The 21483-nt window shown below is 36.0% G+C and overlaps 1 protein-coding gene across 1 annotated transcript in view; it reads left to right on the forward strand.

Moving 5' to 3' along the window:
- LOC114319652 (putative disease resistance protein RGA3) overlaps positions 1-21483 on the forward strand; it is a 37655-nt gene that overhangs the window by 10541 nt on the left and 5631 nt on the right. The window contains exon 2 of the mRNA XM_082915856.1: positions 12003-12070. Coding sequence (XP_082771982.1) covers positions 12003-12055 — 53 coding nt within the window. The 3' untranslated portion in view covers positions 12056-12070. The remainder of the gene's footprint in view (positions 1-12002; positions 12071-21483) is intronic.

Consider the following 21483-nt stretch of genomic DNA (forward strand, 5'->3'; position numbering starts at 1 on the left):
GGTCCGACACGACTATACAGTGTCTTCTCCAACGGTGTGACACGACCATACCGTGTCTTCAACAATGATTGACACAACCATACAGTGTCTCCTCTCCTATTTTATTTTATTTATCAGTTTACTTTCCTGTTTTGTTACTCTCTCCAAACTCAAGTTGGTTAGCACCTATCCTCCTTGAGTTTGAGGGGGGCTGTTAGTATATTATTATATGTTAGTGTTTAGCTTTAATAATTAGTGTCCCCTAGCTTTATGCTTTCGGTGCCTCAATTGGCATCATATGTTGTCTTCTCCTCTCTATAAAGAGAGTGTACATCTCTTTGTAAATATACACAGAAATACAGAATTATTCATTTGCTCTCTCTCCCTCTCTTTATCAAACTATTGTTACACTTGAGAGAGAGTATGTTTTGTTATGTGATCATATAAATTATGTAGAAGCACAATTACCTGAACAAAGTTCGGATTCTGTATTCAGTTTAGTAGATGTTCCCAGGGCAAAATGCTAGTTTGGACCTTGGAACATAATACCTGCCAAAATAAAAAATTAAAAAAAAAAAAAAAACACTATGGAGTCAAGTATAAAATTGTCAAGGGAAAAAGACATAAATACATATATGTGGACATACATAATATATCTGCACCATATATATATATATATATATATTCAAAGCTGTCATCTTATTCTGAACTTACTTGTGGAATGATTCTTCTGAAACATAGAGATTGATATAATGCTGAAGGGCCTCCTGTTCATTATGGTTATATGGTGAGTTAAAGCACTCTCAAGCTGAAGTTAGAGCCGTTTGTTCAACTCTCTAAGAACATACTCAGTCTTTTAATTTTAGGACTCATTTCTCAACACTTGAGAACATGTTACTATTCAAATTTTCAAAAGTTCGAAGAATTTGCTTGATATTCCTAGGTCTCATCCAATAATTAAAGAATTTGAAAAGTTTTCGCAATTCAATTTCAGGCATCAAAGTAACAACAGGAGCACAATGATCTGAACCTATAGGAGCCAAGAACTCATCTTCGACTTCTTTGAGAGTATCTTCATCCCAGGGGGGGATACAAAACAAGACTTCATGTTATTATCCAGAAATTCAACTCTGCAAGTAGTAATTGTTTAGAGGTGTACGGGGAGCAAATATTCCGGCGTGCCCGTATTCCTTTCTTCCAAGCTCCGTCGATATCCGATCACCTGCGAGCCAATAAGGGTGAACTACCTGGCGGTGTGGCCGGAAAAACCCTCCGACGATCAAGTTAGCACACACCTTAGGATAGATAGAGAGAAGGGAGAGTGTTTGAGTGTAAGAATTCCTTACAGGGATGTTCGTGTGTCGCGTATGGGGGGCGCAGACATGCTTATATACCCTCTGCGCCCCATATCCACTCCCGGTCATCTCCTGACACGTGGCTCCGCTATCCCATCTGTCAGCATAAACCATGCCAATCATCACCTAATCTCAACTGCCTGTCATCACAGCTGGAGCTCGACAGCCGAGCTGCTCTACCACGGCCATGCCATGCTTCATACCCAAGCGCCTAACCGGATAAACATATGGAGGACCGGGCGAGGCGGCATCCCGGCAGTGCCTAGCCCGGGTACCTCCTTTGGTCGGCCTTTCTGCCGGTCAAACAGTCTCCTCGGTTGACCACGCCTTTCCGGGCGCTGGTCACTCAGCTTGTCTGGCTTCAGCCATCCCCTGATCAGGCAGCTCGGTCCAACCAGGCGCTATCTAGCCGAGCTCCATCTTGGGCCGGGGTGACTCACACTTGGCCCAAGTTCTTCCCGGCTCAAGTTCTGGCAGCCCACCTCTTGGCGGATGGCCAATCATCTCGGCCCCATGCACCGTTGGGCTCTCAATCTGCTCGGCCGTTACTTCGGCCCAACTCCTGATCATAAATCACCCTCTCAAGAGGTTTGCAACTTTAAAACTTTTAAGTTGTGTTTGGTTAACAGATTTAAGGGGGTAATTGTGGAGGGAAAGTGAAAAAAAAAAAAAAAAAAAACTGCGTATGACTATCTTCAACCCACTAAATTCTCCCAATGGTATTTTCATTAGCATTATGAAATATATCGCAATGGTTAGAGGCTAACAATTCTGAGCAACATTGATGCTGTTTCCGAGCCGTATTTTGTTCTCCACTAATTCTAGTAGGGTCATTTTATTCTCATTTATGAATTTCCTAACACCTCTAAGTTTATTGTTTTCAAATCAGGTATGGGTATTATTGACAGGTCTTTTAGTTGTAATCTTGGTTCATTAATTAGCATCAGGTAATTATACTACTTCCTAAGCACTTCTCTATTGTGTTCTCAATTTGGAAAGCATTTATTAGTATGCATCATTCCCCTTCTAATTTGCCTTCAAGCTGCTTATTTTCTTCACACTATTTATCATTGACCAATAGGTCCTAAGAAATATCATCAATGTAACAAAATGAAAGGCCTACCTAATAGCACCTTGTAGTTGACAATTCATTTCTTTGAAATCTCTTCGAAAACAGTGTCTAAGCTTTCTGCAATGTCCATCTTTTCCTCGATCTCCTTTTTTTTTCATTTTAATTTTCTAAGTAATAATGACCCACTCTTCCTTTTTAGGATTGTCATTTGTTGATTTCATTTTCCACTGCTTTTCATTATGTTTCCCACAAAGCATTTCACTTCATTACGCCCAAACAATTTGCATTTTGTGTCTCCAATGGGTTTCCAAGGATATTTGATTGGTTTAATCCAACTATCAACACTAGAGAACTGCAACTTTATTTTCTCTGGAAACATAAAATTAAAGCCACCTCAATTGTAGATTCTCAGAAAGATAAATCTTTTGCAAGATTTGATACGTCAGCCAGAACACAAAGGGTTGCAAGTGGCACTAGCAATGTCACTAGTCCTTTCTCAGTCCAAAATTCTAAGCAGATATTACAAAACCGTGCCTGTACTGGCACCTTCTTCAAAATTTTCTTTTAACAAATACATATTAGGCTTCCATTTTCTTGCAAAATGCCGAGTACCACTATCCAAGACTTGGTCTAATATCTCCTTCCTAATTGAATTGAATCTGAAAGAAGAAAAATCCATTTCATTTGACAAAATATTTTAACAATCCAAATCTACCCCGAATTTTTCATGGAAATATTCTTTACAAGTAACATGGAATGGCAGTCCTTCAATTTCTCATCTTTGATTATATAACTGCTGATGCTTTTCTTCATTGAATAAATCTTTTTAGGACATACATTTGTTGTTAGGATTGTCTGAAAGTTCTTTTTCTGTATTAGGACATAGATGTCGTCATAGAGGTAAGAAGTATGAAATTAGTATGGTTCATTATCTTTGTGCACTTTTTAGTTGCGTTGCAGCTGCAAAGGTTCACTGTTGATTGATAAAATAAATCCCATGTGTAATGTGGCTATTAGCCATTGGACATCTAGAGCTCATTAGCAGAGGAAGCTCAAAGATAATGAACCACATCAGTGCCTAAAAACACTCCCAACAAAACAGAATTTTGAACTATCCAATGTCTCCATGTGATGTTATCATTAGAATACCAACCAAGTCTAAAATAGAGGCAACAACTTGAGACAAAGCCTCAAGATACCTACCTAGATTACACAAATTAATCTGGAATGGACGAACTTGCCCATATCTGGTCATGACAACAAATTAAGGTACAAAATTGTCAAAAGTGTCATTGTTGTATATTTAGCAACGAAATTGAAAATTTAGGAATGAATTACTATCTTTTGGAACCAAAATTTTCGTCACAAAAATAAACTTATTGGTACAAAATTGTTTTTGTCCCTAAATATACTTTTATAAAGGACATTTTCAAAATTTTATAGCTAATTTATTTATTTATTTTTTTGGTACTTTTCAAGACATTATTTTCTAAAAATTTATGGTCATATATACCTTTACAGTTTGACCAGCAAAGTTCACCACTTCCATGAGAGATCTCAGTAAATACTATTACTACTCCTTGACTTGAAATTAATGCATTCAATTGCTAAAGTCAAGTGTGAAGAAGGAGACATTTCGTTTGGCTTTGTGTGTAATTGAATACTAAATCAAGCTAAAAATTGTATATGTTGTTGCCGCCCCTAAAGGCTGCAGCAACGTATTTTTGTAAAGTTGGTTTGCATAGCTTTCGTACTGAAAAAAGTTGACAATTTCAGATGTATTTCTTGAAACCAAATGGTAAAACTAATAATTAAATTTTTAATAAACCAAGGACCACACAGCTTGAATCCAGGGAAGTTGCTAACTTAATTTTTTTTGCATACAGTCAGTTTGAGTGTAAAACCAGTTAATAAAACCACCTAACAAATGAAATGACACCCCAAATGTACTCTACTACCTACCAAAATTAACTATTGCTTGTGTTTGAAGAATCAATAAGAAAAGATCAAGGATTGGTTTAGCGTATGAAGCGTGAAAAATCTAAAAATCTCCAAGATTGTGATTTGTGATTATGATTCAATTTTAAACAATGAATAGCAATCCCAATCAAACAATTAACAACAAATCAGCACAACAATTTAACGTGGAAAAAATCACAATTGGACTCCTCCAATTGTGCTAAAAAACCACAGGCCGAAGACACAAAACAATCTACTAAGAAGACAAAAAGGAATTACACACGAGAACCTTCAATTATCTAGTGAATCTGACGCAGCGGAATACACAAGGACTAAATATCGTTCTAGTAAACGAAAGGGGCTCTCGAACCCACGAGAGAAATAGAACTTTGAATCCACAAGGAATAGAAAATATCTTAATATTGAATGAATAAAAGTTGTCTTTGCCATGAGGCTTACATAGCTATTTATAATAAATCAAACCTAATACTTGTAGGAAAAGTAATTCTAAAATAAATTAGGAAACTTAAATCAATACAAATTAGGAAACCTAAGAGTATAGGAAACTAGAATTCTAAACTATTTAAAATCCTAGTCAAAATCTAATTCCAAAGTAATAAAATTAAGAAACCTAATAATTCTAAAATATTTATACTAAATTACAAGAATCCTAATAATATATCAAAAATATTAAAACTAAAAAATATAAAAATTCTTAAAATCTTGTCCTGAAAATCTTGTCCTACATCAGAATTCACGCCCGAATTGGACCGAACCTGATGTGCCTCTTTCACCACCATTTTCACCTCGGAATTACTTTGCAAAACATTAAATCCACACATGCCGATGTCAAATCCATGATGATCAGCAACTCCGGAATTCACCAAAGTTTCAGGCCCAAGTTCCTCGGAACCCACCAATGAACACCTCTCTCTTTTGTGAATGAAAGAACAAAAACAACTCTTGATATTTGTCAATATGTAGTTCGTTGATCAATTGATCACCTTCTATACATCAAGGAAACTCATATATAACCACTGTCTAATATAGAACACTTTGTTTTTTTACTCATCTTTGAGAATCTAGACAGGATCAACCCTACAATGAGCAAACGATACACTTTATACGAAAAAGGGAAGCGAAGACAGCTCTAGCGGTGTGACTAAAGGCGGTGCTCACATATGGGCCAACCGCTTGAGCGTAACATCTACCGCTTGAGCAATAAAACATGCTTCCCAGAAGTTCAGAATGCAGGTTGAGATATTGAATGAATTATTGAGCGGTAAAACATGCTTCTCAGCGCTCAATCCCCATACTTAGTCAGAGAAGAAGCAAACAAGGACTACTCAAGTCAAGATACGGAACGTCAGCACAAACTCTTCTACTCAGGCACAACACGTGTTGGATTCGCATCTAAACTCTCATAACCTCATAGAACAAAAAAACAAAAACAATTACAATTGAATGGTGTTTTTGTCAAACGGATTGCCAATTACCAAAACCTAACAAAGCACTTTCTTATCAGATATGATACTTTGGTACAAGTCTTACTGCTGTTCTATGCAAATTTCCAGGTTCCGCTTCTCTATTCCCTCCCTAAAAAAAATAGAAAAAGAAAAAGAAAAAGAAAACTAGCATTTCTTCATGAGTAAGCAGTTGAAGGGTAATTCCTTATTAGAATAAATTGCATAGTATAGAATATGAGGCAGAAATCATAAATGAATCCAAATCAGCCCAACCTCTTGATACCACAAAATACATATATATATATATATATACACACACTATTATAAGAGACTCGTGGCACACGCAATGCATGCTGCAAGTGTATATTGATACAGTTTTGAAGAAAATATATTATAATTGTCAATACATGACATCGGAGTTGTTTCAGTAACTGAATGAAAGACTAACAACCTCAAAACCGAAGCAATTCTACACACATGTAGTGTGGGATTTTTTCCTCTTTTGCCCTTCCAATTAATGAAAGTTAAAATTATCGCACTTGTTAAAATGTGTTTTTTTCACCCCCTCTTTCTTATACAATTTTGGTTTTAAAATTGCGTTACATATAGCTTCCTTTTGTGTTCACACAAAAATGAGATGTTAGCTTAATATAATAATAATATAAAAATATAAGTTGGTTTAAAACTTTTTTCCCACAGAACAGTTTGGTTATGGTTGACATCCAATTTTCCCCCAATTTTAATAAGGGTGGTAAGGATTTTATTTTAATAGCTTTATTTTTTATTATTTTATTCTATTTATTTTAATACTCACAAAAATACCTTTTACAGTTTGACTAGAAATACCATTGCAGCGTCTGAAGATACCTTTTACAGTTTGACTAGAAATGAGATCTCAGTGAATGCTACTACTCCTTGAATTGAAATTAATGCATCAGTGTGAATAAGGAGACATTTTGTTTCGGTAGGGTGAGTGTGTTGTATTAGAGGGTATTGAAAAACACTGCAGCTGCTCATTTTTGTCAAGTTGGTTTGCATAGTTTTGGTACTGAAAAAGATTGACAATTTGAGATGTATATACGTGTGAATATGTACCTTTCTTGAAACAAAATGGTAAAACTGTTAATTAAGTTTTTAATAAGCTACTAGGTGCGGTGACTAATAAATTATTGGATCAAAACACCGGGACCACACAGCTCAAATCTAGTGAAGTTGCTAACTTTTAAATGTCTAATTTTTTAGAAATTTGATTATTATAGAGGCACTTGTGATGGAATATAAATGGCTAGTGAACCTATGCTTTATCATACTCTTACATTTGCACCTAATCCATAAAAGAACTAGAAAATGATTTTTAAAATAAAAATTAAAAAAAAAAAGGCTAGAAACCAAGAAGTCCAACGAGAATGAAAATTCAGCAATATTAAACATTATTCATAAAGGCCGGCCTCTCTCTCTATTCATATCTCTTCCTGATCACATCCACCAATTATACAGAGAAATTAATAAAAAAGTAGGTAGCAAACAAACTGGAAAAATGGCCAATGAGATGAGACCCCATTATTGTTGACTTCTAATTTCTTCATACCCCTTCTTTCACCACTTCCTCATTTGCTTTTGCTCACAACTTACACTCTTCAGCTACTACACATTTGCAGAGCTTCTTCGAACTGGTTGTTTCTTTTATCTCTGTATTGCTTTGTTTTTTATGAGTTTCTGACTTTTCAGATCCTTTACAATTCCAAAGTTGTTTGAAGTTTGCAGAGTTTAATTCTGTTTTTGATCTCTGTATTGCTTCGTTTCTTACCTTTCATATATTTTACCTGCCAAAGTTGTTCCAAGTTTGTAGAGGCTCTGCCTGTTCTAGATCCGTGTATTGCTTCATTCACTCAATTTCTGACCTTTCCCACCAAAGTCCGTTCCAAGTTTGTAGAGGTTCGTCAGTCTGTTCTTGATATCTGTGTTGCTTGGTTTCATTACCTTTCCTTCTTTCAGAACAAACACCATGGATGTATTTGGGATCTTTATCTCTCCATTTGTACAAGCTATGGTTGATAAATTGTCCTCTTATTTTGGCAACTTAGTGAGCACAGCCGACGTTGGCACTGGCATCCAGAATCTGAAGAAGGCATTAGAGGATTTAGAGACTTTGTTGGCTGATGCAGAGAACAAACAAATGTACGACAAGGATATCAAAAAGTGGCTAGAAGAGGTTCAACCTTTGGCTTATGATGCAGATGACTTATTGGATGATTTTGCCACTGAAGCTCTCGAAAGGAAGCTAATGGCGGAGGAGACGACGATGGGAAGAAGACCAGCTAAGTTTCCACGTCTCTCTTCTATAGTTCCATTCAATTTAAAAACTGGGTCAAAGCTAAATGAGATTACTAGTCAATTACAAGAAGTTGCTACAAAAGGAAAAGATCTTGGTTTAGATAAAAGACTTGTTGGGAGGATGTCTACAGATTTACGGCAGAGATCACAAACTACATGTTTGAGGGAGCCTCACATTCATGGCAGAGATGAAGCCATCAAGCAAATTATGGAATTGCTACTTGGGGATGCACCTACTGGAAAATTTTTTGATGTAATTCCTATTGTAGGAATGGGTGGGATCGGCAAGACTACACTAGCTCAGCACATTTACAATGACGACAGAGTGGAAAAGCATTTCAATCTAAAAGCATGGGCATGTGTATCTGATGACTTCGAAGTTATGAGAATAACAAAGGCAATTCTCGAGTCGTTCACTCATGGTTCATGTAATTTTAGTAACTTAAATGAGGTGCAAGTTCAACTTAGCAAAACGTTGGCAGGGAGCACCTGGAAGTAAAATCATTGTGACAACACGAGACAGAGGTGTTGCAAAGCAGATGGGAATGGATAAATATCACAATTTGCACAACCTATCACATGACGATTGTTGGTTAATCTTTGCCCAACATGCATTTGAGAATAGAAATATCATGGAATGCCCAAAATTGGTATCGATTGGTAAGAAAATTGTTGAGAACAGGTGCAGAGGCTTACCCTTGGCAGCGAGGGCCCTTGGCAGCTTATTATGCTGTAAACAAGAAGAACATGAATGGAAAGAGATACTAAACAGCAATATATGGAATGAGGAAAGTGGCATTCTCACAGCATTGAAATTGAGCTACCTTCATCTCCCTGTCCATTTGAAGAGGTGCTTTTCCTACTGTGCAATTATCCCAAAGGACTACGAATTCATGGAGGAGGAATTAGTCTTGCTATGGATGGCTGAAGGTTTAATTGAGAAACCAAACGGTGGAGACCAAATGGAAGATTTAGGCCGCAAGTATTTTCAGGAATTGGTGTCAAGATCATTTTTTCAACCGTCAAGTGGTAACAAATCGCAATTCATAATGCATGACCTCATCAATGATTTGGCTCAAGATGTAGCAGGGAACAAATGTTTTAGGTTGGAAAATAATTTAGAGGGTGGTAGGCAGAACAAGATTTCGGACAAAGCACGCCACGCTTCTTATGTTGCTAGCTATTGTGATGGAATCAAAAAATTTAAAGCTTTCGATGATGCCAAATTCTTACGAACATTCTTAGAATTTTTGCCACAACAACGTCACTTTGTAACGAAGTACTTGATGCATGATTTGTTGCCAAAGTTAAAATGCTTGCATGAGTTGCGTTTGTGTAGTATTGGGATAAATGAGCTACCAGATTCCATTGGAGATCTAAAGCATTTGCGGTACCTTGATTTATCCAATTCTGGGATTACAAGGTTACCGGACACAGTGGTAACTCTCTACAATTTACAAGTCTTGCTTTTGAAATATTGTCGTAAACTTCAAAAGTTGCCTCTAAACGTGGACAGTCTGGTGAACTTGCGCTATTTTGACATGACTGGCGTGCATATTCCATCATCAGAAGAGATGCCACTACATATAGGTAAATTAACTAATCTCCAAACATTGTCAAATTTTATAGTGGGTAAAGATTGTGGGCGTAAAATAGGAGAGTTGAAAAACCTATCACACATTCGAGGGGCAATACACATATCAAGACTAGAGAATGTCAATGGTGTTAAGGATGCAAGGGATGCCAATTTAACGTCTAAGGAGTTAAAAGAGTTATCACTAGAATGGGATGAATCTTGTAGTTCACATAATGACATAGTTGAGAGGGATGTGCTTGATGTGATGAGACCTTTCATATTTTTGGAACGACTCACCATCAGTGGGTATGGCAGTACAAAATTTCCAAACTGGGTTGGAGATGTTTCGTTTTCCAAAATGGTGTTCATGCGATTAAAAGGTAGCAAATGTTGCACATCTTTGCCACCACTTGGACAACTACCCTTGCTTAGAGACCTTTACATTGAAGGAATGAGTGCAATAAAGCGCTTGGGTTCTGAGTTCTCTGGGCAGCAGTGTGGTGCCAAACCTTTCCCCTCTCTAGAGAGACTGAGCTTTAAGTTTATGCCAGAATGGGAGGATTGGTCTGCTTTTGAAACAGAGGGAGTTCAGCCGTTCGGTCATCTCAGTGAGCTTTCCATCATAAATTGTCCCAAACTTGTTGGAAGATTGCCAAATGATCTTCCTTGTCTCAATTCTCTCAAAATTGATGGTTGTCCGCAGTTGTTGATTGATGTTTCGAGCCTCGTTCAGCCATCACTTGCATCCTTGTCAATGAATAATGTTATGCTCCCAAGCCTTCCAGCGGTCTTAGGGACGAAGAACACAATTGAACTTGGTTCCCTCACCTTGGATATTAGCCATGTTACAGTTCTTGACTCCCTCTGCGATCTAAGCACAACTGATGAAAAGTTACTGGCTAATGAAATGTCTAAGCATCTAACTTCAGTAACTGCTTTGAGCATTTCTCATGTTGAAAACCTGGCATTCCTACCGACATGGTTTACTCGAGATTTGATGGGACTTGAGAAATTGAACATTAGTAACTGCCAAGAACTCATAACATTGTGGCGAAATAAGGTGAGAATGCAAGTATGTCTCCTTTCCCTCTGCCATTTGAAGATTTCTGATTGCCCCAAACTGGTTTGCTTGTTTGAAGAAGAGCAAGAAAAAGAAGCAGAAGGTTCGAAAAAGCAGCAACATGAGGGGCTGCCTTGCATGACGAGACTCGAGTATTTAACAATTCAAGAGTGTGGAATGCTGAAGAAACTGCCACAAGATCTGCACACATACACATCTCTTGGGGTGCTTAGAATCGATGGTTGTGCAAGTCTGATCTCTTTTCCAATGAAAGGTTTGCCATCTAGACTGAGAGAACTTAGCGTTTCAAGGTGTGATGCCTTGGAGTCCCTACCCGAGTTGATGACACTCAATAATCTGCTAGAGTTGCAGGTTTCTAGCTGTGAATCACTCACGTATTTATTGTCAAGAGGGGGGCTACCATCCACACTAAAAAAACTTTGTATTCATTCTTGTGCAAAGCTGGAGTCACTTTTTGCAGAGGAAGGGATCAAAATTGATTGTCTATCTCTTGAAACTATTTATATCGGAGAATGTGGGAGACTCGAATCTTTACCTGAAGCCAATAATCTTAGGAATCTCAGTGAATTGTGGATAACAGGTTGTCCTAATGTGGAGCCCCGGTCACTTGGTGGTCGTGATGAGAACAACAACATCAACCAACTCACTTCACTTCAAAAGCTGCGGTTAGTTGATTGCAGAGCAGGAATGGTGTCCTACTTTGTCAAGGAAGGGAGTTTCCCCACCAACATCACTTCACTTGAAATCAGGAATTTGAGAGGGGACGACGTCGGTCAACTTATACTTCCGCCTCCATCCCCATTAGAGTGGGGTTTGCACAAACTCTCTTCTCTTACAACACTCGTACTTGGAGGCCAAGATTGGCCGTGGGGAGATACGGTGTCCTTTCCAGAAGAAGAGATGTTCCTGCCCACCTCTCTCATCAATTTGACCATCATCCGCTTCCCAAATCTGGAAAGACTCTCTTGTGAGGAGTTTCAAAACCTCACCTCTCTCCAAAAACTTGATATCTTGTTTTGCCCTAGGTTCGCGTCCCTTCCAAAGGAAGGGTTGCCTCCCTCTCTTTTGCATCTATGTATCTGGGGTTGCCCTGAGCTTGCGACCTTTCCAGAACAAGGCTTCCCTCCCTCGCTTTTGTCGCTGGAGATCTTGGGACGTAAACTTGATCCAATACTGAAACAATATTGGCCCATCATCCAATACATTCCTAAAGTAGATATCATCTCAGCTTAAGCAGCCAACTGCAAGGTACAAACACACCAACACAAAATCTGTCGTACCATTTTTATTTATTTATTTATTTTCTCATTACCAATATTATCTCAGATTTTATCACAAGTGGGAGTTTACTATCTATTTCTTTTGGATTGTAAGAGAGTTCCAGTTTATTGTGAATGTTGAAATTATCAATACGTTACTGATTAATTAAACACTACAATTCATTCTGTCTTTTCCTTTCAATTCATTCTCTTAATTTTCCCTTAATAATGAATGGATAATTTTCAGGGACTTTTCCCAATATAAGCCTTTTTTACATTGTATTTCCAAAACTAGGCCAACTTCTGACGGAATTCCAAAACTAAGCTAAAGCGCCATTACTATTCGCGCTTTTACTGTTAGGAGCGCAAAAGTAGATGAACAGGAAAATCGCTATTACAAATAGCGACTTTGATTAAGAAGTCGCTGTTACAAATAGCGCTTCTAGGGTTAATTTTTTTCCCAAGGAAAACGCTGTTAAGAACAACGCTTTTTACACAAAATTGTTTTGCCAGAAAAACGCTATTGCTAATAGCGATTTTACACAAAAAATTTTTGCCAGAAAAACGCTATTGCTAATAGCGAGTTCACTTAAATGAAAACGCTTTTTCAATCAGCGTTTTTAACGTCCCTCATATATACGAAGCCCCCCCCATTTGCATACGTTTTTCAGACTTAGGTTTTTCGGGTCTTGCTCTCCATCTCGCTCTCAGCTCACTCTCCATCTCTCACCCTCCTCCATCTCAGCTCATCTCAGCTCGCTCTCGCTCTCTGCTCTCACTCTCGGTCTCTGCTCTCTCTCTCTCTCCGTGGTATGACATTAACCCTAATTTTATGTATTTAGTTTTTGTGTTTGTAAATGTGTTGTATTTTTCTGTCAATGTTAGGGTTTTACATGTGAATTATTAAATGTGTTAGGGTTTTTATCATTGTGGTTATGAAATTAGGGTTTGGAATTTTTTGAAATCAGAAATCAGGGTTTGGAAATCAGAAATACGAATGGTTTTGAATTTGTGGAATTTTTTTGCTTTTGAATTTTTGGATGTTGCTTGTGAATTGAATATGGTTATGAATGTTTATGCTTTGTCAGTGTGGTTGTGGTGATGAAATTAGGGTTCGATATCAGATTGTTCACATTATTAGGATTGTTCAAATTAGGATGTCATTTTAGGGTTCACATTATTAAGGGTTCTAATGCTTTTGAATTTTTATGCTTTTGAATCGTAAATCGGGTTTGGAATTTTTTTAATTTTTTGAATTTTTTAAATAAATCATAAATATGAGAATTGAGAATTGAGAATTGAAATTTGGAATGATGAAATTCGTAAATCATCAATTCATATAATTGATAATTGTTAATGTCATATTATGAAATTCATATAATTGAGAATTGAGAATTGAGAATTGAGAATTGAGAATTGAAATGACGAAATGTTTATATTTTTAAATTTGAAATAAGGAATTGGAATTTTGAAATTATGCTTGTGAATCAAAATGTCTATATTTTGAATATTGAATAAACCAACGTACATTTGTTGAATTGGAAATTATTATTTTTTGCTTGTGAAGAGGAATTAAAAGGAAATTAGGGTTTTAAAAGTAATTTTTTTTAATTAAGAATTGCGATTAAAAAATCCGAAATTCATATAGTTGATAATTGTTAATGTCATATTATGAAATTCATGTATTTGAGAATTGTTGATTTGAAATTATGAAATGTCTATATTTTGAAATTTGAAATCAGAAAATGAAATTATTTAACAGGAATTATTTGAAATTATGGAATTATTTTTTTTTGCTTGTTAATAGGAATTAAAAGGAAATTAGGGTTTCAAATTATGGTTTTAAAAGTAATTTTGTTTAATTAAGAATAAAATTAGTAAAAATTGTAATTCATATAATTCGTAATTGTTAATGTCATATTACGAAATTCATGTAATTGAGAATTGTTGAATTGGAATTATGAAATGTCTATATTTTGAAATTTGAAATCAGAAATTGGAATTTTGAAATTATGCTTGTGAATCAAAATGTCTACATTTTTTGAATCAAATTATGGTTCAGAAATTGTTAATGTCTAATTTCTACAAAATATAATTATTAAACAAAAAATATTTAATTTTGAATGTATTTGATTAAAAAAATATTTAATTTTCTCTCCATGAAAAGATCATGTTCTCTCAAATAAAAGATCATGCTCTCTGAAATATTTAATTTTGACTCTATTTTATTAAAAAGAAATATTTTTATTGGTTTCTCAAAATATTTAATTTTGACTCTATTTTATTGAAAAGAAATATTTTTATTGGTTTCTCAAAATATTTAAATTTGACTCTATTTGATTTTTAAAAAAAAATTTTCGTTTAACACTACAACAAAAATATACTTTAGTGGCACTACGCTAGTGGCATATTTTTAGAAAATGCCACAAAAAATGATATTTAGTGGCACGTTTTTGAAAAATGCCACAAAACGACAAACATAAAAGACTCTAGTGACATTTCAATGAACAAGTGTCACAAAACTACAACAAAAACATACTTTAGTGGCACTACACTAGTGGCATATTTTTAGAAAATGCCACAAAAATGATATCTAGTGGCACGTTTTTGAAAAATGCCACAAAACGACAAACATAAAAGGCTCTAGTGACATTTCAATGAACAAGTGTCACAACACTACAACAAAAACATATTTTAGTGACACTATACTAGTGGCATGTTCTTAAAAAATGTCACAAAAAGAATATTTGGTGGCATTTTTTAGAAAAATGTCATAGAGCCACAAACATACAAGGCTCTAGTGGCATTTCAATTAAAAAAAGTGTCACTTCACCACAACAAAAATGTTACTACAATAAATTTACACTTTAGTGACACTACACTAGTAGCATGTTTTTAGAAATGTCACAAAAATAAAAATTGGCATTAAATGTTTTAGAAAAATGCCACAGAACCACAAAACATATAAGGCTCTAGTGGCATTTCAATAAAGAAATGTCACATCAATTATATGACATTTTATAAAATAATGACACAAAAAATTATGTTCGTGATATTTACCAACAGATGCCACTAAACTTTAGTTGCTATGGCATTTTTTAAAAAATGTCAGGGCACTAGGTAGGTACAAATTACTTTTTATGGCACTTAGGTGAAAAGTGTCATAAACAAATATTTTATAGCATTTTAAGAAATGCCACTAAGCCAAAAACTTTCCAAGCTTATAATGACATTTTTGAAAAAATAAAAAATGCCAATATATTTTCTAAATTTTTAAAATGCAGTAAATGATTAAAAATAAATGAATTAAACTCAATATACACTACAGGAAAAAGCATATTCGGCGACTAAATTTCCTGACCAAAAAAATTTGGTCGCTGAAAGTATAGCTTCCAGCGACCAAAACAGCATTAGTTGCCAAAAGTAAAGCTTTTTGGCGACTAAACAATTTTAGTAGCCAAAAGTCTACAATTGGCGACTAAAACTAAGTTTGGTCGTTGATTATATGGGTTTTAGTGACTAAAAAATTTTTAGTAGCCCAAAGTAAAGTTTTTTGGCAACTAAAAAAATTTAGTAGCCAAAAGTCTACAATTGGCAACTAAAAATAAGTTTGATCGCTGATTATATGGGTTTTACCGACTAAAAAAATTTTAGTAGTCAAAAGTAAAGCTTTTTGGTGCCAAAAAAAATTTTAGTAGCCAAAAGTCTGCAATTGGTGACTAAAAAATAAGTTTAGTCGACAAAAGTGGTCATTTTTAGCGCGGGAGAACTAAAATCCTAAGGCGGGGATAAAATTTTTTGGTGACCAAAATTTTGGTAGCTGAAAGTGCATCTTCGGCGACCAAATCAGAGTTTGGTCGGCAAAAGTCAAGTTTTTTAGCAACTAAAAAATAATTAGTAGCCAAAAGTATAGAATTGGCGACTAAAAATATTTTTTAGTCGCCAAAAGTGGTCTTTTTTTATTTTGGTAGTAAATAGTTTATTTTAAATAAATTATGTTCAATAAAATAATTATGTTTATACATATACTTTTATATTAATATGGATTAATGTACTATATAAATAATATATGTTGCATATATAATCATGTGGTGCTATAGAGGTGTAATGGGAAGAGTGTGGTGTATAAGGTTTATGGTGTGGAAGGTTGGCGGTTCGAGTCTCCGCAATAGCAGATCAAATTGTTCTACAACGAATTATCGTCATGAATGGCACTTGATAGCGTCACGAATAGTGCCTACCATGACATTAAAGTGTCACTGAAAGGTTTTAGTCTTGATGGTGTAATGACACTTACAAGTGTCACTAACTCTTTTTTTAATGGCGTTTGATAGTGCCACAAATAATATCTACCATGACATTAAAATGTTATTGAAAGTTTTCAGCCATGATGGTGCAGTGGCACTTACAAGTATCTACCGTGGCACCGATAGAAGTGGCACTTGTTCAAAATGCCACAAGACCAAAAAATGTCATTAGAAGAATAGTTTTGTGGCACTTTCAAATGTCACTAAACTAAGAAAATGTTGTAGTGTAATTTCGTTTGGTTTATTTCACTATATTTGGGGTCAGGCAGCCAAAATATGATTAAAAAATTTAATGAGCTGAATTTGTAATGCATATAATAGTATTCTAGTACAAATTAAAATTTTCTCAGAAAACTAAAGAAAATTTGAAAAAGTTTTTGAAATGGGTATTGAACGAACTGACTTATCGCCTTTTTCACTTTGTGATTGTCCACTACCATTGAAAAGGAAAATCTAAACATTATGTTTTAATAATGTTTATTCATGTTTGTATAATTAGAAGTCATTATTAGAGTAGTTACAATATATGCATGAAAAGAGTAATAAATTATTTTAATTAATAGTCCATAGCAATTTCGTACGTAAGAAGGGAAAAAAAAATTGGCACTTTGATGGGTAAGCATGTGTTTTGTAATACCAAATAATTGGTACGGATGGCCCGATAGATTCACATGGATAACTATCCAAAATGTAGTCCATACATTTAACCACCAACTTCAATTTAATTATCTCTAATTTTTTGTCATTATAAATTATCTCTGTAATTATTTTTTTGTTTTTGTATGTGTAAGAAAAAAAAGGAGTAAATAAATTTAATTTTTTTCTTACTTTTCAGAACGATCCAAAATGATCCAAAATCAGTTTTTTGTTTTAATTTTATAAGAAAGCCTCTATGCCCTCTACAAAATGGACGAGGGTTACTAGTTCACATAGGAAATGACTTCGTCATTAAGGTCCGTAATGGCACAAGTTGGAGCAAATCAAATTAACTTATATTTTCCATAAATCTGAACAATTACATCACCAGGTTAAAAAAATCTCTCTCAATGTTTGCACCCTGTATTTTATATTGTCCAAATCAATCGCGTCACCCTCTACTAAATATCTCTCAACCTATTTTATTTTTCGCCACTAATTCGAAAGAATTAAGACAACAAGTATACTTCTTGTTATGTGTTTTTTAGATTAAGACAATAGAGCAATGACAACAAAGAACATTCACGTTGAAAAGATAAGAGTCTTCACATAGGAAGTAAATGAGACACAATCTATAACTCCACGTATAGATGAAATCTCAGCTGTTCTGTTATACGAATAAAAATAAGTGAAAAAAATGAGAAAATAAACAGTAATAATCAAGTTCAGACACAAATATATAGTTGACAAAATACAAATTGAATTAATGTTTCACCTTTACAGTTCCTTCAACCCTGGAAAATATAAATTGATAAAAAATTAGAGGGTTGCTTTTATTTGTGGCTTCTGCAAATTTTAATATTTATTTTACAAGTACAATTCGATATATGTATATTGTTGATATTTTAATATTTATTGTTTCATTGAAGCAAGTATATGGCAACTGTTCCAATTATCTTTTACTGGGGGGGGAAACATAATTCGGGATCCCGATGAAGGTGTGTCATATGATGCTGAGCCGAAAGGGATATATAGGGTGCAACTTGGCACCACACTTGGCAATTTGGAGGAGATGTTTATGTCCAAGGTCGCAAGTTACGGGGAAACAGTCCGATTGATCTTCAAATGTAGATATCCTTATCGCCAGTGGCAAGCAACCAGCAAATACAAAATATTACCGATAAATGACGATGAGGCGTTGAACACCGTTTTAAGTACCGGTGGAAATTTCGAACAACCAAATTGTTTGGAAGTGTACATTCAGAAAGAGGTTGTACAGAATCTTCCGAATATAACACAGATGGATTCGCATCCGTTCACTACATTGCTGACACATGGGGTTGACACGACAGCATTTCAGTCTCCTATGTATGAATCAAATGAATGTTATGCAGCTGGCTACACACAACAGACATTTCATGGCCATGGTGGAGAATCAAGTTCACATGGTGGATACGAGACCGAATTTCACAATAACACCCAAGATGTGCCCACCTATAGCCATCATACGACTCCAGTTGAAGTTGCTGGTAATATGGCTGAAACGGTTAATTCTGTGCAGTTTGCTGACAGTGACATGTACGGTCCTGATGTCGCCCTAGACAATGATGAGAATGAAATGTGTGATGAAGAAAATTTATTGGGCGGATCAGATGATGATGATGATGAAGAAGATGATGTCGACGCTCCCGTTGATATTCAGAATGCCCCCATTCTATAGCGATCCCGGGTTTACCCTTGTTGTACAGTGATCCGGACATGTGTCCGTGGATGTTGGTAGTTGTTTATTATCTTGTTTGCATCCTCTTTACTGGTATATTGAGTTATAGGATGTGTTGGGCAGGTTTGTTTCAGGTTGGTTGTGTTTGGGAGCCTAGTGTTGCTGCCCAGATTTTTGGACCTTCGCTCGAGCGAGGAGTTGGTCGCTCGAGCGAGAGTTGAGTTCGTGTCTGGTGGGTCGAGCCAGAGTGGCTTCGCTCGAGCGAGCGATGGCGTCTGGGTCTGGACCTGAGAGTTGTATTTCTTGGCTCGAGCGAGCTTTTCTTGGCTCGAGCGGTCTGGTTTGTTCTTCGCTCGAGCGAGAGGTCTGTCGCTCGAGCGTGCTTCTGGTTGCATACCTGAGGGTTTGAATTGTTGGCTCGAGCGAGCATTCTTTCGCTCGAGCGCACTTTTGAGTTTTTGGCTCGAGCGAGAACTTCTTGGCTCGAGCGAGAGTTTTCTGTGTCTGGTCGCTCAAGCGACAAAGGCTTCGCTCGAGCGAGCTTGTTTTATATCAACGGGCAGTAGCGTTTTTGAACATCACTTTTTCACTTTCTTTTTTGATCAAACCCTAGATCCGAGACTCTCTCTCTCTAAACTTACACTCTCTCTAAGATTTGATCTCCCTAGAGCGTGAATCTAGCCTAGGGTCTTTGTTAAAAAGATAGAGGGCGTTGAGAGCTTTGATTTAATCTGAAAAAGTTTGGATTTGGAGCACGTTGATCTTCGAGTCTTCATCTCCTTTTTAGCTTAAACTTCGAGGTAGGGATATCCTACTCCTCTCTATGGATTTTGTCTTTAAATTTTGGTATTTTGAGATGTTGGGGTTGGTTTGGTAATTTTGTGGAAGTTTGGGGCTTTTGTGTAATTTTACAAAAGTTGGGGTTTTATTCATAATAAACCTAGATGCATGTTTGGCATAGAGAAATGAAATAAATGTTAAATCATTGATGAAAATGGGACCTAAGGGTTGAAATGTTAATTATGGGAATTGACCTAATTACATTGTTTAATTAATTGGGAAAATTAATTGTGAGGAATGAGGAAATGAAATGTTGATTGAATATCCATTGTGCATTTATTTTCTGTTTAGAAATAACTGCTTTGGGCTATCGGTGGAGGATAGTCGTGATTGTTGTAGACAATGCATGATGATTAGGCAAACGAAAACTAATCAATGGAATGTGTCATGGAACTTGACGGTTGATAGAATACATTAACTGTATGTATTGAGTGATTGTATATAGGACCAATGTGTTTGTATACGTTATGTGTAGAGGAGGAGATGAGGGATGTACTCCGCGGTTTAGGGGAAGATGGGGGATGCACCTCTAAACCGGATAGTGTTGGGAGAAGATAGGGGATAAACTCCGTAGATACAGCTCATATGCTTGTCTAGAGAAGTGAAGATAGAGCTCATATGCTTATCTTTGTGAAGTGTGGATATAGCTTATATGCTTATCTGTGGATATTGTGGTTATACATATCTGTTGTAGAATGTGGATATAGCTTATTTGCTTATCTGAGAATGTGGATATTGTTGTTATACATATCTGTTGAGAATGTGGGTAGTGCTTATATGCCTATCCGTTGAAAAAGGGAAAATGAAAGGTAACTTGGACTCATAAGTCGTATGACATAAATATGTGATTTATGTGAATGTATCAGTGTTGGCCATCTATCAATTGCTAATATTTTAGTCATTGTTCATGGTTGGTTTAGTGTATTTCTACTGGGCTGTGGCTCACCCTATATGGGAATATCATTTTCAGGTACAGGTAGCATGCCACCTCCAAGGACATAGCTTGGGAGGCTAGAGGCGGACATACTTTTGTCGTTTTCTTTTTGATGTATTACATGTAATTTCAAGCCAAGGGCTTAATGTGTAATGAGTTAGTACTCTTTTGTTGTAACCAAGTGTTAACTTGGAAAGCTGTAAGCCCATAGGGCATTTGCTTTTGTTGCTAACATGTAATACTTATGTAATGGAATTCTGATAAATGGAAGAATGTGGAACTTTTACATATCAATGCATGTCTTATTTGTTGGGTTTAATGTTATTATTTTGAGGGCGTTACACATTCCACCTAGACCTGAAATCCCTTTCTATGAAAACATTCACATGGGTGGTGATTTTGACATTAGTAACCGCGATGTCGTTCCCCGTAACCGAATCTGGAATGCTGAAAATCCAGAGTTGGACAAAGGGATGGTTTTCGTTGATAAGAAGCAACTCGTACATGCTGTGAAATTGTACCATGCAACAAATAATCGAGAGTATAAAGTTGTAACCTCCAAGCGAGACGTTTGGGTGTGTGCTTGCAAGCACGACTGTAGATGGTGGTTGCGTGCATCTCTTAGTAGGAGACATGGGCTTTTTGAAATAAAGCAGTATAGGGGTCCTCACCATTGTTTATACCCACGAATTAACAGGGACCACACAAATATTAGCTCCAGTTACATTGCTTCTCATTTTTTCACACATTGAGTAGTCAAATCGTGGAGAGACTTGTCAGTATATGCAGATAGATTGTGAAGTCATGTGACCTGGTGCACAGTCTTTGGTTTTATTGATTTGTTTATTACAGTGACAACTCATCTCTTATTTACATATGTGGGATTCTCAACTCAGAAAGTCACATGGCAACAGTGAATTCACTGATTTACCTTACTGTCAGCATGCCTTTATTTTGTCTGTATA

The sequence above is a fragment of the Camellia sinensis genome, chromosome 2, assembly GCF_055761805.1.
Source record: "Camellia sinensis isolate YWXY chromosome 2, ASM5576180v1, whole genome shotgun sequence".
Taxonomy (NCBI): domain Eukaryota; kingdom Viridiplantae; phylum Streptophyta; class Magnoliopsida; order Ericales; family Theaceae; genus Camellia; species Camellia sinensis.